This window comes from Ochlerotatus camptorhynchus, unplaced genomic scaffold (assembly GCF_037179485.1).
Source record: "Ochlerotatus camptorhynchus isolate MF236.1 unplaced genomic scaffold, CSIRO-AGI_Acam_v1.1 ptg000466l, whole genome shotgun sequence".
Classification (NCBI taxonomy): Eukaryota; Metazoa; Arthropoda; class Insecta; order Diptera; family Culicidae; genus Ochlerotatus; species Ochlerotatus camptorhynchus.
In genome coordinates, this window is record NW_027040952.1 from 822,962 (window position 1) to 844,455 (window position 21,494).

At 40.6% G+C, this 21,494-nt stretch overlaps 1 protein-coding gene across 2 annotated transcripts; it reads left to right on the forward strand.

Moving 5' to 3' along the window:
* The first annotated feature begins 2,022 nt into the window (after window positions 1-2,022).
* On the forward strand, window positions 2,023-21,450 carry LOC135712212 (inactive ubiquitin carboxyl-terminal hydrolase MINDY-4B). 2 transcript variants are annotated; one of them, XM_065235176.1, is made up of 5 exons: window positions 2,023-2,833; window positions 16,142-16,231; window positions 16,320-16,679; window positions 16,749-16,970; window positions 20,656-21,450. In XM_065235176.1, the coding sequence occupies exons 1-5, from the start codon at window positions 2,780-2,782 to the stop codon at window positions 21,079-21,081; spliced, it is 1,152 nt and encodes a 383-aa protein (XP_065091248.1). In that variant the 5' UTR covers window positions 2,023-2,779; the 3' UTR covers window positions 21,082-21,450. The 2 variants fall into 2 exon arrangements, with proteins under 2 accessions (XP_065091248.1, XP_065091249.1); XM_065235177.1 differs by having other exon boundaries at window positions 2,023-2,740.
* Window positions 21,451-21,494: the final 44 nt, after the last annotated feature.

Sequence of the window (21,494 nt, forward strand, 5' to 3'; positions counted from 1 at the left end):
TTTTTTAATGAGATGCATGATTTATATTATATTTGTCAGATGTTGTTTTAATACATAAATATGCTTTGTATGTACTAACTATTGACAACAAACTTGAGACGAACCGGAAAATTATGGCTCACCTGTGCGGGGGGAAAGAGAGGGTTAACCCCCTTGAGGGAAACAAAAAACTTCTCACACGTCGTGATAATGCCTCCTACATGGAATTCAATCAAACATGCAGTTCCTCCAGAAGTTTTTCCATTTTCAAATCAATTCACCGTGTGACACTAACGAAGAAACACGTCTTGCGAAAAAAACACAACGCGCACCCGCGAGAAAAAATGGCTGACTATATTTGGTTTAGCTGAAAACCGAGTTTCGGTTAAAATTTCCGTCGTGAAGTTGAACCGAAGTTGTGAGTTTGACGTTTGAGAAAGTTTAGCGAATATTCGGTTCAGTTTACCGAGTTTTCTCGGTTTTCAAGTACCGAACTGGTAAGTATCGCTACTTTACCGTACTTTTCGGTTCAGTCTTCATTCCTATCTGTCAAATTTAACCGAAATTTGGGTTTGACTCGGAAAATACGCCTTAAAAAATTAATTTACACGAATTCTTCGGTTCGTTGTTGGTAACCGATGTAGTTCGGTAGAAAATTAAACCGACTTCGGTATTATTTTCTAAGTGTGTACGCAGGGGGAGGGGGGGGTCAAGAATCCCAAAAAACTGTCTACGTAGTTTATGAACAGGCCCTCAACGGTAACGTAAATTCCTCTCATCTTCTGTCACTGCTTGATTTCCATGCTTCAGGTAGGATGTTACGTCAGCAATCTCTGATGCAACCGAGCTTTCATCGTACTCTCTATGGCTACAACCAGCCTATTTGTGCAATGGTTCGTATGTTTGTATCCGTCGAGTCCGCGTTAATTTTGGTATGTCCACACCTCAATTTGTGAATAAAGTAAGAAGAAGGAACCTTATATAAGATAACGAATAGTTTATGCATCAAGACAACTTTGTCAGATGAATTATTAAATAAATAAATGAATACATAAATAAATAAATACATAAATCATTGCCCACAGCCCATGGGTTCAATAGAACAATCACAACCATGGCAAAGAATCTGCCCAGATAAATTAAATATGATCAAATCCATGAAACCTTTCCTATCTCATTTTAAAACCCCATCCTGGAAGTCCGCAATTCGCACTCACCAAAATCAAAAACCCAAACCAAACCACTTTCCCCAAAATAGCTCCGTAAAAAATCGGGTCGCCATGTATCTGACCGGGAACGCCAAAAGGCATGAAAAGCAGTACCCCCCCCCCACTCCTAAAACAAAAACAAAACAATTGCGACTTTTAGCTATCGATTTGAACGAAAGAGAACATTAGCACCAATTACCGAGCACGACAACCCTCGATAATTTGGCGGGTACTTCAAATTTGGGACTGGTCGATCGGCGGTTGCCTGATGGCTTCTCGCCGAGGCAAATAAACAAACGGCTGGATGGTGGCTACCTGCCGGAACATGGCAACAGCCACGGTCTGTTTTGTGACTATAGGTATTGCAGAGGAGGGCTCCGGCAATAAACGATTGCACCACGAGCATAGTTCCTTTAGGGCCAATCGGAGCACGATTGCAATCGGCTTTTGTGGGTTTGCAAGATGACAGTGTGGCCAAAGAAGAATATCGATGAATATTTTTGTTTAGCAAAGGAAGAATTACCATCATCGATGTCTTTAGCAGCCTATATGTAATTTTGTTTATACTCCTTCGGCTTCGTAGAGTTGTCTTTCAATGACTCCAAATTGATGGCACCACTTCCGTAGGCTAAGAACTCTTTTCATTCACATAAATCCCGATTCGTCACAACTTCGGGCAACCGTGTTCCGGCTGTGATTCACATTTCACGCCGAAGGTACCCCCTAAATCACGACATCGTTGCTCGTAGGTCGTCGTCGTCGCCGCCGCCGCCAGACACTCATAAAATGTTCGTTTCACGCCAATTTTCGCACCATTCGGTCGGAAGAACTCAATTCAACCGCAAGTCGCCCCTCCAAGAAAAAGGCTCAATCGGTTCCCAAGTGTCCGTAGTTTTTGTATATTCTGCCCCATTCCAAAAGCACGTCCCGTCGTCGGGGTTGAATGTGCCTAGAGCCCCAATCCAATTCATTCACCTGTTTCATTTATTTCTGTGTTGTATTTTAATTTGATGCGCGCCTCAAGTTAGACAACGTGTGCAGCATTCGCGTGTTTCCAGCAAATATCTGGGAGATCGTGTCAGCGATACACAGTTGGTTTACAGTGAAAGTTTTTCATTTGGTATTTTCAAACATCGATTCCACAGCAAGTGAAACATTTATATTAGGCCCATTAACAAGAAAGTTCTCCGATTTGGATCGTGTTAGTGATAGCAGTTTATTGCGAATGCGATAGATATAAATTTGTGTAACGATTTGCATACATTCGGAGGTTGAAAGAGAAGAGATCGTTTATGCGGTTCAGGGTGCGTGTTTAAGATATTTTCGACTCTCTTATTCAAGCATTGATAACCGTTAGTTAAGAGGTGCGGTGAAGGGTGACAAGAAAAGCCATGAAAAAAGACAACTCTTGCCTCCAACCAACCTGAACTATAGAACCGTCTGGTTGGAAAATTTACGATCGCAGCAAAACGGAAGAAAGCGTTTCTCAGGTTTGCAGAGCGGAAAGTGTCGACTGGCTGGCGGTGTGAATTTATGGTGCCGGTGTATTTTTAGTGAGTTGAAGGCTAATAAACAGAAATCACAGCGAAGAAATGTCGAAGCTGAAACTTGTCGGCGGTAGGCCAATCACCATGGATGAAGCCATTGTAAGTGTGCAGTTCAACAGCTGTAGGGGTGGGATAGCATGGGTAGGTACTTCGTATTTAAAAATGCTGGAATAGGTGTCAACGGACTTTGGGACAGCTTAGAGACACATTTTCAGACGTAATTGTGAAGTACCTAGAATCTTTTCAATGCATCACACCGTACAGCATATGGAGTTAGCAGCGTGTCAGAGTCGGAATCGGACGCATTGAGCATAAGGATGTGGAGTCGGAGTCGAAGAAATAGTACCGACTTCGACTCCGACTGTTATGGAAAAATAATTAGAAACTAGATCTGGTCCGAGTGCAACTTTTTTGCCTCATGATCGATTTCATTGAAATAAAATGGCTATCACGAACACTAGCGTGAACTGTCTAAGCTATAGCTAACTGATGATTATGATTGAACTAATCTTCTCATACGTTTAACTGTCAACGTTTTATTTTATTATTTTAAAGTTTCACGTTGGCATATATAATAATAACTATTTTTGAAACGAATACGGTGTATAAGATACATCAGACACCCTGTCCACGATAAATGTTGTAAACTATTGATGCCGAGAAACAAATCTACACATAATACAACAACACCGATTGTTTATTTCAGTGAAGTAGATTTATAACGATAGCAAATATGGTGTAATATTACTTGCCAAAAAGGACAAAATTATCATTAATACAGTGACATTACGCTGCTTTTACTGCATATGTTTATTTTTGTGGCCATAAAAATCACATGAGATTTTCGACATGATTGAAGTGTATCCTCTTGGATGTAATAATAAAATTTATTTTGTGCTGTGTAGCTTATTTGAATGTTAATTCTTTTGTCTGTAAATTCTCGAACTTTCTGTGGGATACCCGCCATCAGGTTCCGAACAGTATCCTCAGATACCTTAGTGGCGGCGTGCCTCCATCTTCTCTTGAAATCATTGATGCCATTTGCTTTCCTCTTTGTTTCGAATAGTTTCCGCTTAACCAGAACCCAGTACCTTTCTATTGGGCGAAGTCCTGGACAGTTTGGCGGATTGGCTGTTTTTGGCACGTATTTGACCTATTGTCAAGGGGTGTTCAACTCCAATCTGTGCCGAGTACTTTATCAGTGCCGAAAGATAGGTCAAGCGTTGTACCGAACTTGCCAAAATGTGGCAATCAAGGTATCAGTCTCAGCAACCCATGAGGGTGGTAACCCTGCACTTATGACTTTTGGGATTGTGTGTTTACATTTTCAAGACAAATGCGGAAAAAAAAGTTGTGAAACTTAATTCCAATATAATATTTAACGAGCTGGTTGCCGGTCATCCGCTTCATTACGCACTCGAAGTTTAGCACATCCGCGAGACATTTCTGCATCGTGCGTCATTCTGGCAGACGTTTGCCGAAACGAAGTACCCAACCGGCAAATGGAAGTCTTGTCTGCAATTATCATCATGTTACACGGGCAATGCTACAACCTGAAAAACAATAAGGACTCGACCTAAAATGCCCACCGGCGGTAGTAGTGTTAGCAATAAACCTGCAGTAGTTTCCCAGTGTCAGCAGTCGTTGTTAGGTACCCCCCCCCCTCCATTTTATAGGGATGAGAGGACAACCTACTTTGTCCATGGTTTATCCAAATAAATGTCGGTTCAGGATCTCGATACTGGTTGCAGTCGTTTGATGACTACCTCCTCCTTGTATGTTACTTGTCGTTCCTTCATATTTTGTATCCTTGGTCATACCGGAATGGCATAATAATCTCCCTGAAACTGCTGCCGGTTCCGATTGCGTTATTTAACAATACCGCGATTCAGATTGGCTCTGTTATCACCAGTGTCGTTACCTTCACAATTCTGTTAGCAGCATCTTTCTTATTGTTGCTGTTGCCGTCGGTGATACGAACAGTTTCTAAAGAGCGTAGAACGACTGCAAACCGTTAATACGGGATCCACTGACTCCGCCAGCCTCCACAGTCAATCGAATCCTAGTTCAGTCCATAGAATGAGCTGTACCGGGTGGTTCTGCGAGAGAAACAGCTGCGATTGCAGATACATCTGAAGAATGGTAAGATCGTTCAAACTGTTGTTGACACCGTACATTATCACTGCAATGCTCCTTACCCATACAATTGACTCTCGGTCCGGATCTTATGGCAATCAAGTTAATAATTGATTCTAGTTAATTCTGACCTATTTTGCGGGGCGTGATGACTCTGACTAATTCGTTTGGACTTCTCTGAAACTATGGACGCCTCTCAAAAGCCGTGTGGACTTTCTGTAGAGGTTCATCCCTCAGAAGGCATAAGGACAAAGAGAGTCTCGTTAATAATACTATGTCTTATTAAAATCAGGGAAAACTGCGCTGGAAAAAGGCACTGACAAAGTTAATCCCTTTCCCCTTTACTTTGAAGTAAAAAAAGAAGTAAACCTCAGCAACGATTGGCAAAATGTCAACACAAAAAAGTGATGCCGTTTTTTGTTATATTTTGGGTTATACTTGTCATCGTAAAGCATGACGTGCCGATCATTGTGCCACGATGTGTTTCGGCACCATTCCAGGACCTATTTTGCATAGTGACAAGAGGCCAAATCAGGATAAATCAGAGCTGGAGTGTCGTGGATTATGATGAATGGTAGCAACCACATTAGCAAATATTCTTTCTTCTACTCATCTTTGTTGATAGTGCCGGTAGAGATGAAACTTTTGGATTACCGGCCGCTACTACATATGACCTGCCAAACCAAATACTTTTTGTAGAATTTCGAAAGCTTATTTGTCCGGAAATACTCGGAAACGGCATTTCTTTGCATTGTAGTGTAAAAAGCCAAGCCCGGAAGCGGTATGTTTTGTCGTCCATTTTGATACAAGAATTTTTTGCAAAAACTGGGTGAAAAGCTCTTTAGAACCACTTTTTGCAGTGAAATTTTGCTTATCATTACGATTGGACACCCTTTTCACTTTGTACGCCTTCATCCCATGCCTCTGCTTCACTTTGTGTACATATGATTTTGATTTTCCAACTTTGCGAGCCATGTATGGAATTGTAGGATCATGAGATATTATGATGATATTTTGTATAACTTCACAATCTTTTCTTGATGTTTTTTTTTCCTTGATTTGTTTTCCGTCGATCTTGTTTTCCATATTGAATACCAATGCTAGCTACGCCAGGAAAGCAGCTCCCACATCTGGACCCTGCTTATCGGCCCATCAACTCATGGACCGGGGACCAACGGCTTTACTTTCGAAGGAACGCGTGATCAGAGATTTTATGCCTCAGAAAATCCCGGCGGCGCCGACTGGGGTGAGAAGTAATCACGCTTACACCACCAGTGCCGCTATTTTTCTTGTTCCTTCACAACCAAAATATTGTCATAATATCATATCATTCCGTAATGTCATAAAACATTGTTTAGCTAAAATGAATGGAAGGCACCCTGTTTGTAGTAATAATTTATTTTTCAGAAAACTATACATTTGAATTACAATAAGAAGTTCGAAGTCATCACTGGAATAAACAACAAGCTTCTATTCATCAATTCATCATTTTTTTTCTTTAATTTTTTGCAAAAATTAATCAGTTACGATATGTAGTAATTTCAGAAGATTTGCGCCATGATTCTGTATCTGTGAACACATTTATCTCATATGAGGGACGTTTCTGAAAATTTTCAACCAAATAAAAAAATATTAAAATTAATGGAATTGCGAATTTGTCTGGGATCGCTCAATAACAAACCACAACATGGAAATGGTTTCGTTAACGTGGAGCCTTAGGTAGTGATATACTATTCCACAGCCGCAGACAGTATATGAGCAAGTCAAACGCTCACTCTTTTGCCTGTGGATTTGAGAAAATGCCTCAAGTCCCCTCACCATTAAAGTGAAGTGGGTAAAGGAGTGCGCATTTGATTAGTATTGTCGTAATAATATCCCTTCGCTCAATTTCAACTTCTGTTCAATCTTCAAACTGCTGTACTCCAGTGGAACTATTAATCTATCCTCTTCAGAACTTTCTCTAGCTTATAAATTATCGCACTAAATCTTCATGATGATATTAGTATAGCATTTCCTCCCAAGTCTGAAAATTGTAAACATCACGTATGAAGAAACAAAACACTTTGTTTTTTATTTAATTTTTTTTCCTTGATTTTGTTTCCATCAATCTTGTTTTCCGTGCTGAGCTAAGAGGGAAAGAAGACAATTCAGGGGCGAAAACGAACCACTTTTCTGTCAAACGCGAACCAGCTCCTGATTGGCCGATTTGAAGTGCAGAAGATAGAGATCGAGATAGATAGAGATAGAGGTGATAAAGGTGATGTCTCCTCTTCCTCTTAGGTGCTGAGCACCAATGCTCCCAATGCGAAAAATTATTCAATAAAATTCAGTTGTATTCTTCGAAAGAATTGAAATGGGAGGTTTGGGATAGCGTGACTTCTTTTATTTATTTATTTATTCGTCGTCAATCAAATGTAGACCAGTTTTAATTACAAAAAAACTCTTAACATCTATTCCCTCCCCTTGGCTAGTTTTTGCACCTTGCTGTTGGTGGGCGGGCTTAATTTCATGCTGTATAGTGGAGTGTTGGAGACGGTACGTTTGTGGTCGGCGTTGTTGGCTCATGCCGCGATAGAATGGCGTCATGGGCAGGCAATGGGGATTACTAAGCTTCCCCTCTCTGATAAACCACTGTATGAGAGAACCAAAGATCTAGTCTAGCAGTGATAATATCACACTTGTTACTCCTTTAATTGAGAGTCGCGTCGTAGTACGCTTACGTATAGGCACTGACGTTGGGTGTGATACTGGCGGGTTTTGCCGCAAATCACTCTTATTTTATTTTTTTTTTACGCAGATAGATTTATTTGGGTTTGCAAGTAGACCTGTGCGCCGCTGCGCCACGCCGCCGCTGCCAATGAAATTTAGCCGGCGCGCCGCCACAGTAAAATAGCTCACGCCGCCGAATAAATTTATGTCACGCCGATGAAAATTCCGTAACATCTTTTCGGTAAAATGCATCTTGAACACACGCTCGTTCATGGCTACTAAAAATTGAGTTAAAAACCAGTCAATTTAATTAAAACCAGATCTACTCTAAATTGAGTAACACATCCAGAACTGTCATTTCTTCTCATTCTCATAAATAAATAAAATTTGGAAATGAGTCAAAAATACACAAATGGGCAAACATTTCGTTTCCCTTATTTTTTTTTTCTCCAAAACTATATCAAGCATTTTATTTTATAGCAAGCATGATGCAAAACAATTACCTCTCAATACAAATGATTTGTTTTCCGTCGATCTTGTTTTCCGTGCTGAGCACCAATGCCACCGACGCCAGGGAGGCAGCTCTACCTATCGACCCATCAGCTCATGAACCGGGAACCAACGGCTTTACTTCCCTTGCGAAGGAAGACGTGATCAGAGATGGTATGCCTCAGAACATCCCGGCGGCGCCGACTGGGATTGAACCCAGGCCTGCTGGGGTGAGAGGCAATCACGTTTACCACTACACCACCGGCACTGCTAACCTAACAACGTTGTAGGTGGAGATATTCTAAGCTTTTGGAAAATAAGAAAACTGCAGTATCCTTGCATGAAATCCAACAAGGTTCCAGGGGTCGATCGCATATCAGCAGAGATGCTCAAAGCTGACTCCATGCTATCCGCTCAAATGTTGCATCAACCGGGACACCGCGACTTTTCCAGCCGACTGGATGCAGGGCGTCTTAGTGAAGGTCCCAAAGAAGGGGGATCTGACTGTGTGCGACAATTGGCGAGGCATCATGTTGCTGTGTATTGTTCTCAAAGTTCTGTGCACAGTTATCCTGAATCGGATACAGGAGAAGATCGACGCGACTCTCTGGCGGTAGCAGGCAGGATTCTAATGATCTTGTGTGGACCATATTGTCACGCTCCGTATCATCCTGGAGCAGGTCAATGAATTCCAAGAGTCCCTTTATTTGGTATTCATTGACTACGAAAATGATTTCGACCGACTCAATCACGAGAATCTGTGGGGCGCCCTGAGATGCAAGGGAGTCCCGGATAAAATCGTCAACCTCATCGAAGCGCAGTAGCAGCATAGAGGTAACTCTAAGACTACTGGGTCCCGAAGAAAATCATTATTATTTTTGGCTCACTCAGTACCAGAACAACGGTCCCAAGCAGTCCCAAGCTATTTCACTCACCCCTGCATGTTCTGCATGAATCCACACACCCCTGATGTTATCTGTCAAACTTTCATAGCGAATCAAAACAAACATAGTGTAGTAATAGAATTTCAACTAGAATAGGGTACGTTAATCGTTTGCTTGGGACCAATAGGCTACTAAAGTGGTGAGCCAATTTAAAATCGTTAGTTTCGTATTGATTGTTGGTAGCAGGCTTTCACGTGCAGAGTTCTGCATAACGGAGCCTTGTCTGACCCTATCCGGGTAGTCGCTGGTGTGAGACAAGGATGTTTACTATCACCGCTACTGTTCCTCATCGTAATCGACGAGATCGTGGTGGGTGCAATTGACCGTGTACCGAACCGTGGACTTCTTTGGCAGCCTATCAGCATGGAGCATCTCAACGACTTCGATTTGGCTGATGATGTTGCTCTACTAGTACAATGGCGCTTTGATATATAGAGTAAACTCAATGACCTAGGCGAACACTCCTCTGCGGCGGGTTTCTCCATCAACGTCAACAATACCAAATCGTTGGATGTCAACAAGGGCAACCCTTCTAACTTTACGGGGCAAACAGTGGAGAAGGTCGATAGTTTCCAATATCTTGGCAGCCAAATAGCGTCGGACGGCGGGACCAAGAGCGACATAGGTGCACGAATCAAGAAGGCTAGGGCTGCCTTTGCGAGTTTACGAAACGTATGGAGATCAAACCAGATAAGTCCAAATTTTCAACTCGAACGTGAAATCTGTTTTGTTATACGCCAGCGAGACGTGGTGTGTATCAGCGGAGAACACTCAGAAGGTGCAGGTCTTCATCAACCGATGCCTGCGGTATATAATTCGTGCCTGAAGGCCTCACAGCTGGATCTTGAATGCCGAGCTCCATCCTCGATGTCATCTGAAGCCGATAGCAATAGAAATTCGAGAGCGAAAGTGGAGGTGGTCCCACACTTCGACAAGGCGGAAACGAAATCTGAAAGCAAGCGCTGGATTCAAATACGGCAGGACATCGCAGCAGAGGCAGACCCAGGGGCGGCAGAGCCTCAACAAAGAAATAAAGCAAGTCGATAGGAATCTGACCTGGGTCCAGGTCAAGACAAAAGCGAGCAGAAAGCAGTGGCTGTTAGGTAATGCAACAGATTGCTATTATATACTATCCACCCCTACATAACGTACTTTTCTTATACTTAACAAAAGGCTTGTAACACTTTGCCGTATGACTCCACCCCCTGCAATTTTAAAAAGGACTTGACATACTTTTATAAACAAATTCCGCATGCAATCACGGCTTCCGGAATTCGCGCGGTTTTCGTAACTTACATAATTTAGATATTTCGTTCGAAACGGATTTACTTATTCAATCGGTTTACTACGCGGATGTATCTACGCGCACACGTCACAGCATTTTTTCTATAACTATCTTGAAACAATATATACGGAATCCAGTGTTCAAGCGGCCAACATAGGCTAGTCCTTCTGCTGTATTGTCAAAGATAGAAGCAAAATTTGTTCAAATGGGTCAAGTCTTGAAAACTAAGCTGTCACGCAGCTAAAAAAAAAAACAAAAAAAAACCCTTAACATCTATTTTAATTAACCAACTTTGACTAACCTCGAAAAGAAACGTTTTTTAAGAGCATTTTTGTTCATTGTCAAATCAATTATTTTATAATGTTCATTGTAACAAGACATCATCACATATTTAAAGGCGCGTTTCTGTTTTTTAGGGAACGAGTGGGAGCATAAAAATTTAGATTTTCTAAAATCCCTGTGGCATTCACTCTTTGTGCTACAACATCGTTTATAACAGCTATCATTGCAAACTGCTTTCGCTTTTCAAGTGCATCCAAATTGATCAACATGCATCGAGACTCATAAGATGGTAAGGATAAACTCGTCCAGCCTAGCTTTCTTAGAGCAAATAATAAAAACTGTTTTTGAACTGATTCAATGCGGTTTATATGAGTATCTTGATATGGAGCCCAGACAATACTAAAGTATTCAAGGAGGGGCCTAACATATGCAACATATAATGTTTTGATTGTGTATGGATCATTGAAATGAAAGCTAAACCTTTTAATAAACCCTAGCATGTTGCTTGCCTTGTAGATAATGTTATTATAATGTTCAACAAAGCTTAATTTTGAATCTAGTATAACACCTAAATCTCTAACTTGATTGCACCTTTCAACTCTGTTTTGTCCTATTGTTACATGTTCTTGTCTAATAATTTTCTTTCTTGTAAATGAAATGGAATTACATTTCTTCACATTAAGCTTTAATAAACTTTTTGAGCACCAAGTGTAAAAGTTATCAATTTCTTGTTGAAATACTACAAGATCAGACGTTTGACGAATTTACAGGAAAAGTTTCATGTCGTCTGCATATATTGATACATTCAGAATATTCAATATGTGCTCTACATCATTAACAAATAGAATAAACAGTAATGGTCCAAGATGGGAACCTTGTGGCACACCAGATGTTACATTGACTTCTGACGACAAATCTCCTTCAAATCTAACTGGTCATGACCAACTTGACCAACACAATAGTTGGGTAAAGAAGAATTGCATTATAACACACCATCGACTGGAAATGCTCTCGCAACGTGGGGCTTTAGGTAGTGATGAAAAACGTCGCTAGAACTATTCCACAGCCGCAGTCAGTTTATGAGCAAAAGAAGGAAGCACATTTTTTGCCTGTAGAGTTGGAGACATACTTCAAGTCTCCGCGTACATCGTACGGGTTAGGCAAAAGATGTGCGTCTAACTTTAAAAACTGTCGCATTAATGGCCCTTCGCTCATTTTCAACTTCTATTCAATGTTCATACTGCCGTACTCTAACGGAACTATCCACCTACTCTCTTCTAAAGATCATTCTCTAGCTAATAAATTATCACACTAAAGCTTCATGTTAGCATTTCCAACCAACTCTGAAAATCGCTAACTTCGCGTATGAAGTAACATAAAACACTTTGATTGTGTAGTTAAATGTTTAACTTGTACAAAAACACTTTGATTTATTATAGATTTAAAAAGTTTAAGAATGCAGGACAATACAGCAACTCCACGGTAATTTTTTGCGTTTGATTTTTACCACTTTTGAAAATTGGAACCAAATACGATTCCTTCCAAATTGGTAGAAAACAGGATTCGAGAGAAGAGTTAAACAGCCAAAACAATGGCTTTACTATCTCCTGCGATACTAATTTCAAGAATACTGGTGGCAATCCACCTGGTCTTGCACTCTTTGCTGCATCCAATGTATTTAGAGAATGTAAGATTTCGTTGAGGGTAACATTATTAATCCCGGTCTTGGTTATCATGACTTGTGTAAATATCCTGAAAAAACTCAGCAAATAAGTTACTGATCTCGCTAGTCCAATTTGTTGTCTAGGTAAATTTTCGAAGGATAATTATTTGACTTCTGTTTGTCTCTAACAAAGTTAAAAAATGATTTTGGGTCTGATTTAGTTTTGTCTTCAACCTGAGTGTTATACCGTTCGTATGCATTTTTTTTTATTTCATCGCATATGTTCAAATAAATTGTGAGGTTACTATTATTTTGTTCTCTTTTATAGGCTTTATGAGCCTTTTTTCTATTTTTGAAATTATTCATTTGCCTATTGTACCATGCTGGAATCTAAGATGTCTTTGATTTTTTCCTTAGCTCTTTCGGTACTGTCATCTTTAAGGGGAAGTTCGCCGCTAAAAAAAATAATTACGTTTTGATTTTTCTAAAAATATTGAAAAAAAGTATCAAAAATCTAAAAAAATCACATTTTTTCTAATTTTTTAAAAAAAATTCACGTGCAAAAACATGTTTTATAAGTCATTATGGCATAAAGTTGGACTCAAAAAACCACAAAACATCAACTTTTCGGTTTTTCTGAGAGTCCAATTTTTTTTCATGATGGGATAGAAAAACATTTTTTGCATGTAATTTTTGACAAAAATCTAAGGAAGAAACTGATTTTCTTGGATTTTTGATAATTTTTCCCAATATTTTTAGAAAAATAAAAACGTACCGAAAATATTTTTTTATTTTTGGGCCGGTGAGCTTCCCCTTAATATATCGTATACAATTTCATAGAACATATCTACAGCCTACTCTGGGCCCGAACTTCTAATCAAACTTTGCCAGTCAATAGAATTTAAATTATTCTTGATAAGCTCATAGTTTGCATGTCTTAGGTCAAAATAGGTTTCCAACAAATCGCCATCCAACATTGTGGTGTTATCGTGTATAAATACAGAGAATTCTATTGCAGTATGAAATATTTCATTTTTACATAGAGGTGCAGGAGTAAATAATAAATTTAAATAACCATTGTTATGATTTCTGACATGATTGACTTGATAAAGTTCAATCTCTGCGCTTTTGTCAAATAAAGAATGGAGCGTTTCGTTGTCTCCAACAATCGGTTTCAAATCAGATTCATTTTCGTCGTCAACAATGAAATTTACTGCTCGTTGATTAAAGTCACCGTAAATATGAACATTTGCTTCAGGCTCACATTTAGAAATCAGCAATACTAAAAAACAATTCATATGATTCTTTTTTGGCACTTTCAGGAGGAAAATACACTGTCGCAAAGATATGAATTTGATTTCCAATAAAACATTTGACCCAAACATGATCAAACTCCTTACACTTGCTTGATTCAATCTTTTCCGATTCATAGTCGGTACACACTGCTATTAATACACCTCCACTAGACTTTTTGTTGGATAACGTTTTGTCGCGGTCATCCCTAAACACATTAAATCGATCTCCGAAAACTTCTCTACTATTTAAGCTGGCATCTCAACCTGTTTCGGTGCCTAAAATGATAGGATAACTAAAAGCGGCTACCTGCTTATACATTTCATTGACCTTTATCGCGCTTTTCATCCTGTTGAAATTTTGACAATAAATTACAATTCCTTTGCTATCGCACTTTCTCTTGCTATTATTGACTTCAGGCAGGTCTGTCGTTTTTACTGTAGAAAATCTATCGATCGACAAATTTAAATTATTAAAACTAATTACCTCCCTCTCACGCGGAGAAGTTGTCAATTCCTGGCGTTCGTTGGGATCCACGATAATGTTGTCTTGCTCCAAGTGGTGCGTCAGTTCTGCAGAAAACCCGAACGCTTGCGAGAACACGCCTCGCACAATGCAGCTGAACATCCTGGAGTCAACCTGTTGGGCGGGTGCGCTTGAGCTGGGCGCGGGAAAACATCACTCACCGGGAAGGGGTTTAATATTTCACCCCTTTGAAATTTGATCGTTGGTCGGTAATTATTCGGTGGCCTTGAAAACCGATCTTTCGCTGCCGCAAGAGGTCTCTATCATAAGGAAGACAGTTGTTTTCATTCTGTCTGTTGATGTATTCTGTCTGGTGATGATCCATTCTGTAGTTGATGATATTGTGCTGATTTGTGTAATTATTGTGATTTTGATGATTTTGATTACGACTGTGACTATGATTGAAATGTGCGTCTGCTTTTCGTTGCTTCTTCCGCTTTTTAGTCTTAACAGCCTTTTTTTGCTGATTCAAGCCATGCAACTTCCGAGCATCATAGTCCGCCCAGTCCGCTTTCCATATTCGTTTGTTACCCAGAAGTCGCCATCCTGAGTCATCGGTATAATTTGAGTTTATGATTGGTGCGGTATGAATATGTGCTATATTAGCAGAAATGGACTTCAATTCATCAAGAATATTCAACTGGATTGCTGTGCATTGGCGCACTAGAATTCATGTCCATCATGAGGCTTGAGATTGCTTGATTTCTTCATTCAAACATTTCAAGTCATCAGACATATCCGACGTCATTGTTTGCTATGACGTAGATATAGTCTCTTTAGACGCTTGCATCGCTATATCAAATAGGTTCTTTATGGCCATTAGGTTGCCAGAAGAACCAGTGCTTCTAGTGCCCATAAGCTCTTTTTTTTTTATTTCACTGAGCTGGCCCTCGAGGCGATCAACCCGAGCAAAGTCTGAGATCAAATTGAAATCTAAATTTCGCTGATAATGATTACTCAGGTTGCTGTCGTTTTGGTCGTTTTAACGGTTAAAATATCACAATTGAGAGCAAACAAATCTTCCTGTGACATCACATTGAAAACTATTTCTGCTATCAGTGAGAGCAAACTGAAAACTAAATGTGATATCCATTTTCCCTGTTGATAGCAAAACAAGTATTCAATTTGAGGTATTGCTAAGGCAATGAAAACAAACCCGCAACAATATATTTTTGAAGAGCAAATGTACAGCAAAATGAAAGCAAAATTAGGTATCAAATTTGTCAAGTGCGTAAACTGGAATCAAATTATGATTTCAGTTTGATGTTGATATCAAAACTTTGATCGGATATGGCTTCATACTCAACTTCCATATTGTTTTGCTGAGTTGAACGATGGACAACAATTGCCAGTGATGTTGGCCAATAGCGTCTGTTGCTTCGTCAGCGATTTTATGTTAAAATTTAACGCAGCGAGCGTTTGGCATGAGATACAGCAAGTCAGCACATATGACTGCGGATCAATTTTCTTATCCCTTTTTCTAATAGAACCGCGCAGGACACCTACTCCCACGCAGGCTGCATGAAACGTTCGCGGACATCCGACGCAGGTCCATATTACCGTATCAACGGTAGAATCGAGCGAGCAAATTTCACAACTCATATTCAAAACAAACAGTACACAAACAAAAAAGCGAAGCGTCGACAAAAAAATATATCAAACGCACGTGGCCGGGAACGAATTAAAAACGCGTCTACGCGTATTGTTACAATATATGACAGATGGGGGAATTTTTGGTGAATTTTGTGAGAGATAATTAATCAACGCTCCCTTAGCGATTAAAAATGGTTTCTTCAGCAAAATGGCTTCAAATGCATTGTTGTAAAACTTTGCGTTACAAAGTGCAGGCCAATGTCAAATAATTAAGTCAGTGACATTGGGGTTATTCCTTTGCTTAAGAATTCAACATATCCAAAGACCGTCATGATAGGCGACAAATTTGTAGAACAATTTATGTCAAGCAATTTTTCTGATGATACCAATTTTCTATATCTAATGGTTCCTAGTTCATAACTTATTTTTTATATTACCACTAAAATGTGAGCATGATTGTAAAATTCCTCTTACCACTCTCATTCCAGGAGCTGCGACAAACAGTATTCGGTTCAGCCGCCAGTCCTCCCCGAGGCGAATGGACCCGCACCGGAATCAACTTCGGTACCATAAACGGAGTACGTCATCCGGCAACAATTGCTGTGCTGGCTCAGTGAACACAAGTATAACAGTATTCCTATGCCACATTTTTCCTTGTCCTTTCAGGAGTATCCTTACGGACTGAGGACGCCGCGCAATGCCACCCGGGGTATGCAATCGGTGCTACAGGCATTCATCATTAAACATTTCATATTCGACGTTAAGCCTAGAGATAAGTCTGTGCCACTAGAAGAACTGCTGAAGCCCACCGAGGCCGAAGCGGCACAAGCGCTATATCTAGCGATCTCGGATATCCTATGGAATATTGGTGAAAAAACCAAGGCGATTATCGCACTGCCGGGTGAAGCATCGCACATTTCGCACAGCCACGTGTACTTCCAAGATAACGTTACGGAAAAGTTGTATTTCTTCGAGTTCACCACGCTGGATGAGATGCAGATTTTTGCAAAGCGGTACCTACCCTATGTGAGCTGTCGATCAAGTTCCATTCCCAACCAGTTCTGTCTAACATAATCCAATCGTCCATTTTCACAGTTCACCGAGAATCCAGGACCCGGAGCGCTACTACTACTGTACAGCGGCGTTGTGACGCGTGGCATGGAGAATCTTCGGAACGACTTAGACGCACCAAAGGGAGCACATTTAATGGGTCCGTATGAAGAAGGATCACTAAATATAGTCACTTTGATGCTGACAGGCCGTGCCACGCCGTACTTGCACAATGGCGTTGTATATGTAGGAGACGAGGATCACTACGTAAGTATATATGGAAGTGCGGGTTTAGGAGGCGTACCATCAAAACAAGTCTGAGTTCTGTTCATAGTAATGTATCTAAGATGCTATTGGAGCTATTTGGCAAACTTTTATGTATTTTCCATGCGATAAACTAAAACCTGAACTCCATAAAATGTGACTTCAAATTGGCGACACACAATGGCGCCACAATGGACAATTATATATATGTGTGATCGCGCACGGGCAGAACTTTTCCTACGTTGTGTTTACGGATGTACACAGAAATTCAAAACAACCCAAAATTAAGCTCTTTTCACTCATCTCCCATGTTCCGTACGATAAGCCAAATTTGGGTAAACCGGCTCAAAGTAGTTTGCATTTAAGCACGGCAAAAAAAAATACCCATCGCTAAGTTATTTTCAATTTTTTCTACCCAAAATTAAGTTCAATTAACTCAAATTTGGGTATATCGCATATTACTCAATTTTGGCTTCTCGTACGGAACTAGACGGTTGAGTCGAATCTTTCGTTCTATTTTTGACAACAATAGCGAGAGGAAATGAAACGGGCAGAGGTCAAATAACTCAAATTTGAGTTTAAAAAACCCAACCGGTGGGTAGTTTTGTTTTTCTGTGTATGAATAAAAGACACAGTTTTCTTGACCGTCCTACCATGGCGGAGGTATTCGAGATACTACTCTATTTATTGATAGTGTATAGGGATACAATACAACTCACAGCTGGTAGGGTAGGAACACAGGAAGTGGACGTTTGCACAAACAATGTGTGTATTCCAATATGTGTCCAAGAGTAAATACGTGATTTTGTAACCTTGTATAGGATGAAAGTTGTGACAGTTTTGGAATATGTCTAGGGTAAAAGTAATTATCGATATTTTCCGTAAAAACAGAACGTTTATGCCATTCTCGTACAACGTGCTGTACAGAAAGGCTAGATTATGACTAAAAACACATTTTCGAACTACGGCCCGGAATTTTGTTTACATTCGTAAATTTGTGAATTATTAGAGAGAAACAAAATGAAAAAAAAAATTAAATGCATAGGGTAGAGCGCTACTTTGTCGTAATTGCCCATTTCCGTTCTATCGATTAGAAAAGATCAATAATATCAATGATTTCACCGTGCACAAAGCAATATTAGGTTTGTTCCAATGCGTTAGATCATTAGCTACAACATAAATCCTATTAGAGCGCATTGTATGAATATTTACGCTCATTGTTCTCAAAACAAAGAAGCGCTCGTAAGTAGTAGGTAAAATTTACGTTTATTTGCTGGTTTTTTTTTTATGTTTCAACATTTTGTTTAAATATTTCAATTGGTTAGTCTTTGGTTCTTCATCTTTGTTCTAGTTAATTGGTTAATCTAATGTGATGATTGCGTTTAGCGCTAATTTACAGGATACCCTTTTAAGGGATTGTTTTAGTTTGAATTTAAACATTTGATTATCTACCTACTTGAGCACAGGAACCTACCTAAGTACTTAAACTAGGTTGCCAAATCACGAATGGTCTGGGCAAACTGAATCTTTCCAGCGTGGACGTCTTTCGCTCCTCGAGTGTTTGAAGACCAGCCAGATGGTGAATCTCAGAATTACGAGTTCGTTGTGGACTGTTAAGGATCATTCTGAGGATCTAGTTTTGGATCCTCTAAAGCTTTAGGTGGTGGTACTAAGCACAACTCTCCCCGATTGGCATACCATACTCAATAGCCGGCAGAATGATCTGTTTGTGGACAGCAAGTTTGTTTTGAGGGACAGGGGGGACTTCCTGTTTATCAGAGAATAGAGCGACCTGATCAAGATGTTACACTTGTCTTGTCCACATGGGATCGGAATAGCAATTTTCTATCGAGGGTGAAACCAAGGTAGACTACTTCACTCGACCATTCAATGGACCTTGATCTTAGCAGGTGGAACAAGCCAAGGTGAATTCGAGTGTGCAAACAGAATGGTTTGTGTTTTAACTGCATTGATACAAATCTTTCAGCTTTTGGAATAGTCGGACAGAACATCCAAGCCTGATTGTAGTTTACTCGCCAGAGCACGGATCACTCGACCCTTATAGATGATGTAGGTGTCATTTGCGAACATTGACAGGATACCACCACCAGGCAGGGGAGGAACGTCTGACGTGAAAATGTTGAATAAGATAGGCCAAAGCAGGCTACCCTGAGGGACCCCTGCTTCAACGTTGAAGGTATCAGAGGGGACATTGTTCAAGTAGACCTGGAATGATCTGCCCGACAAGAAGTTTTTGATGATCTTCACGAGGTAGATCGGAAAGTTGTATCGATGCAGCTTTGTACACTAGGCCATCATGCCAGACATTGTTGAACGCCATCTCGACATCCAACAATGCCATGGCAGATGTATTGGAAACGGATTTATTCCGTTTAAAGATGTTGGTAACCCGTGCGAGCTAGTGGATGGTAGAGTGGCCTTTCCTAAACCCGAATTGCTCTATTAGAAAGATGTTATTATCATTTGAAAACACCAGCAGGTGGCTGAGTATAAACTTTTCGAATAGCTTCGATATGGAGGGCAAGAGGCTGATGGGGCGATAGCTTTTGGAACTGGTAGGATCGTTGCCAGGCTTGTGTATTGGAATCACTTTGGCTAACTTCAAGCCTGCAGGGAAGTAGGCAAGCTCCAAACATTTGTTGAAGATAAGGGTAAGATGGTTAAAGAAGTCAATACTCAAGTTTTTCAACTCGAGGTTGACTACACCATCCATACCCGCGGCCTTCATGTTTTTAGTGCTTCTAATAGCTGCTATCACCTCATCAACCGATATTCTACTATCATCATGCACTACTACGGGGGTGTCAGCGACTCTAGTAATTGCCTTGGCCAAGCTTATGTGAAATCACAAAATGTTGATCAAGAGCATTGGCCTTTTCAACTGGCGTTATGAGTAGGCATGGTCCGAGTTCTGGTCAACGGAGGAAAGTATAGGGACTTATTTATAAAAATTTTTGGTCATCTTTCAAAATAGCTTTGCACAATCTGGGAGAGAGCGAATCTTGTTGGCAAAATCGTTATTTCTGAGTTCCTCCATCCTGGCGTGGATAATTTTGGTTAGCATATTGACTTTGGTCTTCAAGTGGGGCAGTCCAGAACGTTCGAACTGCCTATGAATGGTGTTACGGAGCCTGATAAGATCTTTGGCTGGGCTGTCAAGATTCAGAGTATGACTCACCTGTCTGGATGCTGGTACGTGTTGCTCCCTGGCACGGGATATCGCCTCTTCGATGGTTTGCAGAAACTGATCGACTTCTTTGAACGACTCCGGTAGGACGTCGGATAGTCGATTGCTGTGTCCACACAGCGCTGATGCTGCTGCCAGTTGACACGATGACGACTCATAAGAGGCACAAAATCCAATTCGCATTGTAAAACCACTACACACAGCTTCCGATGAATATTTCCTATGCGAATTGTGCCTAGTAGGGGAAACGGATGTAATGCTGGCCTAAATTCCGCAATCGACTAAAATTTCAATAGCGACCAAAAATATCTATTAGTACCGCCTCAATGACGCGTTCATCTAGACAAAATTGATAAACAGTAGATTTTTAGCGATAGGCTCAATCTTAGATCCATAGGCCAACATTAGAGCCATTTCCTCAATTGCGAAAATTTGATCTTAACCTCACTGAAAGTTAAACACAACCACTCATCTTTACAGGCTCTACCCCAATTCGGCATCCTCGGCCGAGGGTCCATCGGTTTGCTGGTGTGGGAAGGCGAAAATGAAGCAATGCGGTCGGCATCCCGTCAGCCTGGCTCCCGTCTGAAAACACCGGCCACGCCCGTCTGGGTCAGCTGCTGCTGCGGTCACTTTGGAGTACTGTTCAATTCAAACCGAGAACTGCTGAGGAACTATCATGCTGAAAAACGATTCGAGCTGCACTACTACACCCTTGCCGGATGCTACCTTGCGATGACGGTGGACAACCGCCAGCAGGAGGAAGGCGCCGACGACGGTCAGGAAGAAGGCGAACGGAAGCAAAACGACATGGTATCGACTCCGTTGGAACGTTTGATTCACACCAAATGGATGGAAGCCAAGATCACATACCACGGGCCGCTACCAGCTTCGTTGAACTTTTAAATGCTCGTCAGTTTAACTGCATTCAGAAGAAAAGCTTTACCAAAATCACTTAATTCTGGTGTTGAATGTTGAGTATCATCATAGATCGCTATGGATCGGAATCCGTTGCAAGCGGTTTTGAATTCAATTTGTGTTATTCATGCTGTTGGCATCATATTCCAATACATAATACAAACAAGTGCTTTTAGGCTAGCAATAAGACCGACATAAAAAAATAATCAAACGAAGAAAACATTGCAAATATCCAAATTTTGTTGATGATAAACCTTTGCAGGAGCTTGTTAGCCTTGATGTGATATAGAGAAGCTGTAATGTTCAATGGCAGTTTCGATTCACTTTTAAGTACAAAATTCCAATAGTCCCAATAGAGTTTGCAAGCGTTCCAAGGTGAATTCTTCAATAACTGCAATATC

Excerpts from the sequence above, each read along its gene's own strand:
- LOC135712212 (XM_065235176.1), top strand. The coding sequence starts at position 2,780 with ATGTCGAAGCTGAAACTTGTCGGCGGTAGGCCAATCACCATGGATGAA. Across the intron at positions 2,834-16,141 it reads TCACCATGGATGAAGCCATT|GAGCTGCGACAAACAGTATT; the intron begins GTAAGTGTGCAG and ends CTCTCATTCCAG. Across the intron at positions 16,971-20,655 it reads TAGGAGACGAGGATCACTAC|GCTCTACCCCAATTCGGCAT; the intron begins GTAAGTATATAT and ends TCATCTTTACAG.